This window comes from Notolabrus celidotus, chromosome 11 (assembly GCF_009762535.1).
Source record: "Notolabrus celidotus isolate fNotCel1 chromosome 11, fNotCel1.pri, whole genome shotgun sequence".
Taxonomy (NCBI): Eukaryota; Metazoa; Chordata; class Actinopteri; order Labriformes; family Labridae; genus Notolabrus; species Notolabrus celidotus.
The window spans coordinates 18966354-18977526 of NC_048282.1; the positions used below are offsets into that span (position 1 = coordinate 18966354).

Sequence of the window (11173 nt, forward strand, 5' to 3'; positions counted from 1 at the left end):
CTGAAACAAGAATAAACAATCTCCCATTTGGTCATCTTCCTTCCACATGGACCTGAATGATGTATTTCTTTATATTTCCTGCTTTACAGAACCCTTAGCTGTACGTTGAAATAATATTTGGCAGCATTACCCTCAGCAGCACACTCCATCCGAGTTGAACCATTACAGATAAGCATCTCTGAAAGCTTCCTATGGTCTCACTCACACCACTTATGTACGCCGTGTACTGTTCGGCACAACAGTAAGCGGTCCGGCCACATGGTACACACCACCGAAACCCCCCTTTATATACACACACACTCCTGCTAACCCAAACCCAGATACAGCTACAAAGCTCCTTTTGTTCCTTTCCACTCAAGGAAAATGGCAATGCACGCAAGCCTCTCACAGCAAAATCAGAATCAGAGTGCAACCAATAGCTTCTGGGGCAGGAGGGGACGGGAGGCAGCTGAACATGTTTTCTTGCCCCATCTGGAAAGTGTTGCATGTGTATATGCATTCACACAAGAACTCTATTCTCTCTCATGTACTTCTTCATGCTACATTACAGCAAAGCAATTTACTGCTATCGGTTCTAAATGAGGATGAAGAAGATGGAGTTTAATAAGAGTGCACTACCAACACTCAGGTGACTCCAATTTGAAATTTCCCTGAAGTTGATTGAGTCTAATGACCACCATCAGATAGGCCAGATGGAAGTCAGGCTTATTTGATCCTAAAATTAGATATGCCAGACACTTAGCTGTGACTAAAGGTCTTGCTCAAGTGGCACATATGCATTAAACTTAAGTCCCATTAATACGTAAAACTGCCCCACAACATTATATTGAATCTGCTCATCCCAACTTTAAGTGGACTTTCTCTGTCAACATCCAAGTGAAAAGTCTGAACAAAGTTGCAATGAGCCAGTGTGTGAACACAAAAGGTAATAGCGTGTAACATTGGTATATGAGTTTGTTCACATTAAGTGAAATTCTGCTGCTTAAAGCTAGGGTTGGTAGTCACGGGAAACTAGCATGAATTTGAATGTAGCATTTCCTAAATACTCCGTCTAACCCCTCCCCCCCTCCCCTCGTAGCTCCTCCAAAACGACGCCCCCACTCACATGCACGAGCGCCACTGATGCACGAGCGCCACTGATTCACGACCACATGATCGTGACTGATTCAAAACCAGTCCTCACCAAAACTTTATCATAGTGAGGGGTAAAAACACAAACAAACATGGCTATTGTTAGAACTCACAACTGTCATGCTAGCATTATCCAGTTGTACTGGTGACACGATATCAGGAGAGAAGTTATAATACATCGGGTCAGAGGGGACAGGCCCGAGCGATAGGGGCAGTGAATATAGTCAGGGGAAGCAGAGGCAGGGGACGGGGAGTGCACGCCAGGGAAATGTACGCACAGGAGGCGGGCAGAACGGCAGGACGGGATTTGATTGGTTTAAAATTTTGGGACCCAAAAACGGTGATTGGTTGGTGTTTTCCCAGGTTTACTCTGGCTGTAGATAGCAGCTTTTCTTCGCACTTTTTTAGGAACACATTTTGTATTGATTGCCATCGGGACATAAAGATACTTTCAACCAGTATAACAAAAAGTGTATCTAAATCTGACTACCAGCTTTAAGGGCTTGCATCCACAATCAGTGTTCTTGGCACTGTGAGCGCCTATTTTCTATACAAAGACAATATAGTTCAGTGGTCTGAGGATACACTAAAACATGCTCTGCCTCAGCTGTTTTCTGTTGATAACTAGTGGAATGCTGCCGTGCTTGTCAATGATATCAACTTTGTCAACAACAATCCTAAAGGCCCAAACAGAGTGAGAAACTAGCCACTTGTTTTTCAAAGTACAGTTTCCATGTTGATCTGCTGATAATGCTACTTGATTTATCAATTGTTTTCATGTTTTTTATGTCAAGTTGCATTGAATACAAGCACATTTAAAGCATTAAAGAATAATTTAAAAGACTTAACTGACACCACTAAGGGGAGCAGAAGTGCTGTGAGACTACTTTCGTAGCAACACAAGCACTGGTGAGAAGCGCCCTGAAACCAAGTAGTTCAAGTTTTGACAGTGTGTCCTAAAGGCTCAAGTTCTGCTGTATGAGACATGTGAAGGACAATAAAAGAACTAAATTGAAAGAGTCTAATAACATTACAACAAATTAAGGACCTGAATGTCCTGAACTTGTCTTGACATTGTCTGGAGTCCATGTGTAGCAGGAGACAAGGTAGTTTGTTCACATTATCCAGCTTGAATCCATAAATCAACACTGTATATTTGTCAACAGTAACACACATTGTTGCAAGGACTTTTCCATACCAGTGATTAGGTGGCTAAACAGGCTGCTTAAAATGTCAGTTCCCAGAAATCTGAGACGTTTCACACAAAGAATCAAAGCAGACGCTGGAAGTTTGTGTTTCGGTCAGTCTCTAAGCTCTGACTGGTTTGGTGAGGCCCAATGTTTGGACAAGCATTGTGGGGGTTTGGGGTCAGAAAACTCTCTGTCACGATCTGAACGTTCAGCCCTTTCAGGTCTTACCTGTTCTGTCTCTCTGCTCTTGGTTCTCTGTTGTAGCACTGGCCTCCTGCTCCCACTCCAGCCCCTCTGGCTCCCACTGGCCCTGCATGGGCCCCTTCTCCTCCACGCTCGATGGGAGGTCCACCTCACCTCCCTCTGAGAGCTACACACAGAGATGCCTTTGTCAGCACTGGAGCCCTGCTCTGATGAGGAAGTGATGGTAAGATTGTACAGAGTGCTTATGGTCACACAACCACAATAACATTATACCAGTGGCTGCTTTTTCCACTATTCCCTGAATCTGTTGAAGCCTTTTCTCCATTACGCACTTTGCAAGAATTCAACAGAAATCGTTGAGGTTGACTTTTCGCCACAGAGCATGGATGAAAAGTGCTTCTCAGGCGGCACTTTCAATCTTTATTTAAAACCCAGACGCTCAGCCAGCAGAGGTTAACGGGGGAAAGCGGTGTTATCAGTCTTATGCAGGGATGAAGGAAGATAATAATCACTGCTCTGTTTTTAACCACTGTCTGCAAGAGAGGGAATGATTTATCAAGATTAACATATTTCCACAGATAAAGAAACCTATTTGAACATTTCGGAAAACTTTGAAATCTTAGTGTTTGATGTTTAAGACATTAGGTTGCCTGAGTGTATTTGTGTGTGAACTTCAAGTTTCCTAGTTATGGAAATAAGATTTATATTCCTAGTTAAGGATTAGAAACCAATGTGGCTGCCATAGTTTCGACCCAAACAACCAGCAAACACAAAACGTTATTTCACTTGGTCTGGAGTGTTCACAGCAGACACATGAGAAGCAGTACAGATAATGAAGTACAGAAATACAGACAATGAACTGTCCAACTTGCAGTGAGGCGCTGAGAGACCAGCCTGCATGGGTTTGTTTATGGTCAGATGGTTTAATCACTGCCACTCTGCTTCCTGTTCCTCGGAAACATCCAGGATTCCTCACAAGCACTGAACAGAGACTTAAAATCTGTCCCTTCCTCTCTCCCTCTCCCTTCTCTGCTTGTCCGGTTTAACCCTTTTAGGTTTATAAAAGGGCATGAAATAAACTTTGTCAGGAGCAAGAGAAATGCTCACAGTCATGGACTGCAGGCCCTGAAAAAATACATCCATGATCATTAAGCTCCTTTTGAATTTGCTGCATTGAGGTGTCATATTGTACTTTATAAAAAGTCAGTAAACAGACAAACACATCAACAACTCACCCACTGTTGATTGGGCATAGCCACAGAAGTGAGCATGTCAGCCATGGCTCCCAACATCTGGTCAGTGCGTCCCTGATTCTTCTGTAGAGCCTTCATTTTCTCCCAGAAACTTTCCTCAGATTATACTCCTTCGTTTGTCTGGCCTTTAATCACCAGAGTCTCACACAGCCTCTCTCTCTCTCTCTCTCTGTGTCCTCTGTCTCCTCTCTCTTCTTTGTCCGCCTGTTTTTCTGTTCCCTCAGCTCCTGTCTCGCTGCTCACTGTGCCACAAATTGGAGCTGAGCCACCACAGCCCGCCTTGTCTTGCCTTAACACACAGGAAACCTGATTCATATGAATTATTGATCCTGGAAGAGGGGGGGCATGTCTCTGTCTGGACCTGGGGACATAAAAGTGCCTTGAAGGAACCTTGGAACCCTTCTCTCAAGCACTCCAGTTCAGACACAGGTTAGTCTGCAGGTGTTTTGAAGTCCAGGAGAAAAAAATCCACCTTTTGCTCTCAATGAAAGCTTCCCTGCAAACTCAGATAAAACTTCTTGGGCCTTCTCATTTTGTTCCTCTTTTCCACTTCTTTGTCTTTCCCACAAATGAGAATCCTGGACAGCATGAAAGTGTTTGTCTTAGATGCACCTCTCCTGCTTTCCTTCTGTCTGAATGTTGAAAGCACTTCAGAGCTGTCGGCATCACCCTCCCTGAAATCCTCCTTTCTTGTCCTTCATTGGCTCCTGAGGATCACCACCCCCCTCCCCATAACCTCTCCTCCTTCAATCATTTCCTCTCATCTTTCATTTCTTCTTCTTTGTCTTCATCAGCTGGATTTCCTCCTGTATCATGCCAACTCTGTCTTTTTCATATCTTCCTATATATCTCTCTCTGGTCTGGCTTTGAACTGTCCTGGCACCCTGCAGGCTCTCTTTATCTCTGCCCAAGTCTCAGGCAGTGACACATGGAGTGTGTGAACTGTTGAACGGCGGGGCAGCCCCAAATAAGGTATGAACACACAGCCCATGAAGCTCAACTATTCAAGAGACTGTCATCAATTGCACACACATCTTACACAACCTCTTTAGCGGCTGAGACACTGATTAATTGAAGCAATAGTGTTGTTAGTAAGAAGTTCGAGGGCTTGCAACATTGTTTACAGATTGACTCTGCACGCCACAAGGACAGTCCTTATCATGGAAATAATGGGTGTGTGTGAGTTTGTGTTTGTGGGTGGGTGTGTGCATGTGCTTAACAAATTCTTTACTCTAATGTTTTAGAGCCAAATAGAGCATTAAACCAGCATGATTGCTGGTTCATCACTGTTTGCCATAAAAATGTCGCTTTGATAACCGCTGGAGTTTAAGCCCTGTATGAACAAAATATCCTACCATCAATTTCTATAACCATTTGAGTTATTGAAAAGCTTAGCTGCAGCATTTAGCACATTTTTCCTGCAAGAGAAACACAGGAATCACCTTTTGGTCAGACAACTCACACTGTAATGGTTTGAAATGTTTGTTGCAGCAGCAGAGCACTGTGTTAGGCGTCCAGGCCCTGACTTCATCACTCCTTACAGTGTTTATGAACCTTGAGGAGGTTACCGGTTAATATCTTGTACCACCTTGTCAGAGTCTGCAGGTAGATGCTGGAGCTGAAAGCATGATCACAGTACTGGTACAGGGCAGCCGTGGCAGGGCCATAAAGGGAGGCACCAGTAATAATGCCGCTTAAAAAAGATCGCCAAATTGGACGCATGTATCTGACAGGTGATTGTGAGAATGACACATGTCAAGGGTGAACTCTGTGCAGCTGCCTGAGCTAGCTCTTATACGTATACGCCATTTCCTGCACAGAAAATTATTGTGTTTTTTAAGAATTACAGAGCACATTATTCTAACAGGTGATTAAGTTTCAAAGTTCTGTTGTGTCTCTAGTCACTCTAACTGAATGGATACATTCATACATTTCAAACAACTGTGAATACTTCTCTTGAGTGTGTCATACTGATAATTGTACAGATTTAAATGTGTTAAAAATGGCATGAAGCCGAAAAAGGCAGTGATACAGTGCATTCAACTAGAGCTGGGCGATATTGAAAAATATGTCATCAAGATAAAATATTTCATATCAGTCGATATCGATAATTATCCCGATAAATATCAAATCATTATTTAATTTAAATTCAATTCAGATTTTTGGTCCTGAGTGAAAGTTGAAGAAAGCAGACAGTTTTTTAGCTTGTATCTATATTTAGTTTTCTGATGCGCTTCTTGAATCCATCATTTCTGACGGTGCTAAGTAGGTAAGATGTGAACGTTTTCTTCTGTGTCGCTCGTTTCAGCTATGTTCGCATTCCGGTCCAAACGTCTTTAAGCCCCGCCTATCTCTCACCCCGCAACATGATTGGCTGTTCAATGCTGTCTTCTTCTTCTGTCTAATGTTGAACGTCAACCATAGACTGCATAAAATATGGACGTAGTATCTGTGACGTCACCCATCTGTTTCTGAAGCGCTGTTTTGAGGCCAATCGTCGGCCGTAGCCATAGTTCTGCTGTCGAGTGATTGTGACGTAAAGAGGCGGGCTTTGAGCCACCTAGCCAACAGCTACAGAGTTCCCGCCTGTCAATCAAGTCAGTTGTGCCTCTCATTGGAAGACTCGTAATCTCAATATCTTCGAAATTGCTGTGTTAGAAAAAAATCCCCCCCCCCCCCCCCCCCCGCCTACAGTGTGTGCCGATAGAGAAATGAGCTATCCAGACTACACTCATCGTTTTTTCCAGGCTGTAAACATGTTTATTTCTGCTGTAAAGATTGGCTTTTTCCCATTCATGTGTATGTGACTTCCGGTACTTCCAGAGCCAGCCTCCAACAGATCCTCGCTGAACTGCAGTTTTTAACACTTCCGCATTGGACTCATATTTTCAGACTGGAGGTTGCCGCTCGTGTAATACTGATATTTGTACAGATTTAAATGTGTTAAAAATGGCATAAAGCCAAAAAAGGCAGTGATGCAGTGCTTCAACCAGAGAATTAGAGAACAAACTGTGTGTAATTTAGATTAGGTCTTAGTTACTAAGGCTACAGCACTTTTAGGTTTGGTTTAGCTTTGAGCTAAAATGCTAACATACTGATGTTAAAGCATTCTTACCGTCTTAGTTTAGCATGTTTGCATTTACTAATTTCAATCATACGAAGTTCACCTGCTTATAACGATAAATTCAAAAATCTTGATGGTATTTTAAATAAATGAGGTGTTAAATGTTGAAAATCAAAACAAAAATATTGACCTTATGATTACACATTGTATTAAAGTCAGAGGATCAGTACTGTCATTACAAAACACACTGTGAGGAGCATGACCATCTGCACTGGATTCTGTGGCAATTCATTTAATAGTTTATGCAATATTTTGCTTGAAACCACAAAAATCCTCCTGGCATCTGTCCTCTGCAATTAATGCGTTAACCAAATCTCATGATAATCCATCAAGTGGATCTAATTAAAGTTTAAATGAAAATTCAAGTAAAGAAATATTTCAGTCTAGACCAAAGACGTGAGCAAAACCACAGCATTTCAAGGTTGGGTTCAGTTTGGAAAGGGGTTAAAAATCTAACAATGCAAATCCTGGTCAATTCTGAAATGACACATAAACAAAGCAATGATTTTCAGCTAAACTTGTCATAACTTGATAGATGACGATGATATTATCTTAAGTAAGATGTTGATTTGATGCTCAATGCAAAAAGATCTGAAACAGTTATTTTACCGAGCCTATTCCTTTGGAGCTAAAAACCTGCATTGGCCAGGTTTAAGCAGAACTACTTTAAATCAGAGAGCATCCTGCCCAGAAAAACAAAACTATTCACGTTTTTTCTAGGCTGAGAACTTAATTGTAATCATTACTCAGCCACTATCTTAATCCTTTTCTTTTAGAGTCAAAACAAGCATCACTCACATTTGGATCTGATAAAATATTTTTGAGTCTGTGTTGCTGGCACTTTGAGTGATAAGTGTGATAATACTAAAACTTCTGAGGGAGCAATAAGTTTGTAACATTTTAAGAGGAATTCAAGTGTTGCTTTATATCTGAAGAGACTCACAAAGCCTTGCAAAACAGAACTTTTTCAGTCAAGTATATTTAACCTAATCTATTGAGTTTCAGAAACAGTCTGGACAGCCCATGTCAGGGAGTTTGTAACCTTCACGGAATCCCTTTGCAGATTGTCATGTTGTACTTTTTTGGTAACACACAGTCTGGGCACAGGCTGATTGAGATTCCAGTCTAGGAACCTTATATTTATGTGACTTCTTTTATATTTCCCTCTGTGAATATCTGTGTCTCTGTCTCTGTCTCTCTGTGTCTGTGTGTGTCTGTCTCTCTCTCTCTCTCTCTTTTGACATTTTGAAGCCTCATTGATAACTCAAAGCCAACATAAAGACTTCTAATTACATCCCCTTTTAATTATTATTCCCCTGTCTGTTAGACATCCAATCATGTGTCTTTCTTCTGTCAATAAATTGACCATGCACTGCAATGAGACTGATTGGAATCAGGCCAGAGACTTGAGGTGCATCCATCCTTCCCTCATTTCCTGTCATATCTCTTTCACTACTTACTGAAAAGGAAATAAAATGCCCCCTGAATGTATTCTCAGGAAAATTAAACTAAATTTATGACATAAGCTTGAAGTACAAATACATGATTTTTTCATATGTATTAACCCTCCTGTTATGTTCGTTTCTCTGGAACAGCAATAATGTTCCCGGGTCAATTTGATACCAATACACATTTTTTTAAATCTAATTTTAAACTCCAATACTAACCATTTAAATCAAGATTTAGTCCATTGGTGTTCTCTAATTCTCAGATCATGGTTCAATAAGGATAACTCACTTGTTTTACATTAAAATGTATGTTAAAACTTTTTTTAATGTACATCGAAAGCCCTAAATATAAATACAATAGTTTTACATGACTTAGATTTTTGTTTATTTTATTTCACATTTTGGATTTTTTGTTTTTTATGAAGTGATGTTGATAAATTAACATGACACCTCTTCTGTCACATGCTGCCCAGATTTTTATGCTGTATTTAGCTGGTTTGAAAGACATATCTTGCCTAAAATAGACTTTTAAAAGGGTCAATTTGACCCGCAACATAACAGGAGGGTTAAACAAGACAAATGTTGTCAAAGTCTGTGGATTATCTTGTGTGTAGAATGTATGTTGTAATATTGTGTGTATAAGTTTTTATCTTTTGCACACAATATAGCCAACTTGTGCAAAGAGCCCCAAAGGAACACAATTATACCTTGGAAAAGTTAATTATGCATCAATTATTTAGTGCAAAAACTTCCACACAACATCTTTACAGCACAAAAAAAAGTACAAACTGGTTCAAAAAATGGTTTCGGTCTGAATGGTTAATTTCACTATTGGCACACACTGTAGGGGGTGAATTTTTTTATGACTAGTTAATTTTGGGGATATTATATTTATAAGTTTGCCTAATTAAGGGCTGACTTGATCAACAAGTTGGCACGCTGTAGCTGTTAGCAAGGAGGCCTAGGGCCCGCCTCAACTTCGCCTCTCTGCCTCATGCTAGGTTAACCGAATGTTAGGTAGAGTCGTCATTTCCAATATGGCAACAGGCTTCAAAACTGAAATAAATAGGTGACGTCACAAAGACGAAGTCCATGTATAAATGGTTCCTATACACTTTTTAAATCCAAGTTCAAGACTTTAAGTAACCACAAACAGTTACAGTACAATAACTTTTCATAAATCTCCTCCTTTTCTTCCATATACTTGATCCATGGATGCTTTCAGGTGCTTTAGAACAAGCAGCAAAGGGAGGGAGGGAAGGAGGGAGGAGGCTGGTCTGTCTAATTGCCTTTTGCTTGAAATATTATGACAGATGCTCACAGAGTCAGAGCAAAGTGCTGGTAAGACAGGTCCTGCAGAGACTGCCAACAATCTAATATTAGCCAAGCACATGGCTGCCTTTAGAATCAGTCACTAAGCTTGCTAAACTTAGCTCATAGCTTCCCAAGCCCCTTTCCAAGTTCTTCTGCTCTACCACTGACCTCTGCTGGGTACTCTGGTGTCTGGGGAGGAGCTGGACTGCTTTTTGCACTGATGAGTGAATGTCTCTGTTAGGAATTTGCAGAAAAGGAAGAAAATAACTCTGACCCTAAAAGGAAAGTATGAGAGTTTTGTGTAGGGGTAACTTGGGACAAAATGTTCTGACTTCAAATCAGGAATCATTTGTAAAATTGGATGCTTTTCCCTGAAGGAGCAGGAGTAAAAACTTTGGGTTCAGAGACAAACACAAACCTGCTGTTAGAGCATGCTGTGCTGCCCTCGTCTGGTAAAGCAGATCACGCTTGTGTATCTAACAGGATGAAGGAGAAACCGCACGCACCGCTACCCCACCCTGTTGTGCCAAACACACTTCCCTTTCCTTTTGGATTTCTTCCTGTCTGCTTTATTTCTGTTTGGGCCTTTTTCACAAGCAATACATCTTTGTCGCCAAACATTTCCTTTTTTTCCTTTTCCTGTGTTTTATATAAGCAAGAAGTCCCACCTCAGGCTCTTGAATCTAAACATAGCACCTTTTGAGCAGTGGATCAGGTTAGTAGTGATGCTGCAGGCCTGATTTGAGCTTCTGATAAGGAAGTGGCAGATATATTTGATAGGATTTAGTTAGATTGTGTTGTTGGAGGTGTGTCAGATTTGGCTTGATGATATCAACAACATATCTGTCTTCAGGGCAGATAAGCTATTTTAATTCTCAGGATCAAAAATGCATTTGAATGAGAGTCCAGTTTTTTAAAGTGGCTTTAGGGGTATGAAGAGAAATTTCCCGATATCAAAATCATAAAAAGTGTCTTGATAAATCATAGTTGGAAAAATTCAATCAAATTTGAAAGTAAAGATTGTTAAGCCAAACAAAATCTGACTTGTTATAAAGATAAAGAAGTATAAAGATATGTAAAAGCTATGCACATAAGCCTTCAAAGAGGATAAATGTGGCTGTTTTTATCATAAGCTGTCTGCATTTCTAAATAACAGTTATGTCCATACATTGCATTACCCAATTTGATCAGAGGGAGGCAGCCTGTCTCCCTCTAACAAAAGAGCAGCTATTGCATAACAAATGCTACCTTCACATGCACAAAGTCACGGGTTGGCCCAACTCCAAATGAATATCAGGGTTAATCTGTTGACATGCACCTTTGATACCACGTGAATGTGTCCATGGTGTTATCAATTGACCTGCTAACAAGCTAGTTTTGTCCACAAAGAGGGTTCAGACCTCAAGACTAAAAGGTTGTGGTCAGTCTTAACAGATTTGAAACTAAAAAAAGAAAGTTAATTGAAGCATTTCAATCTGGTTGCCTATCACTGTAATTAAGCATAATTTA

At 40.7% G+C, this 11173-nt stretch overlaps 1 protein-coding gene across 1 annotated transcript in view; it reads right to left on the bottom strand.

The window, feature by feature from the left end:
• arhgef25a (Rho guanine nucleotide exchange factor (GEF) 25a) overlaps positions 1-3856 on the bottom strand; it is a 51494-nt gene extending 47638 nt beyond the window's left edge. Inside the window, exons 1-2 of the mRNA XM_034696234.1 lie at positions 3761-3856; positions 2550-2691 (exon numbers count right to left, since the gene is read on the bottom strand). Coding sequence (XP_034552125.1) covers positions 2550-2691; positions 3761-3856 — 238 coding nt within the window. The remainder of the gene's footprint in view (positions 1-2549; positions 2692-3760) is intronic.
• Positions 3857-11173: the final 7317 nt, after the last annotated feature.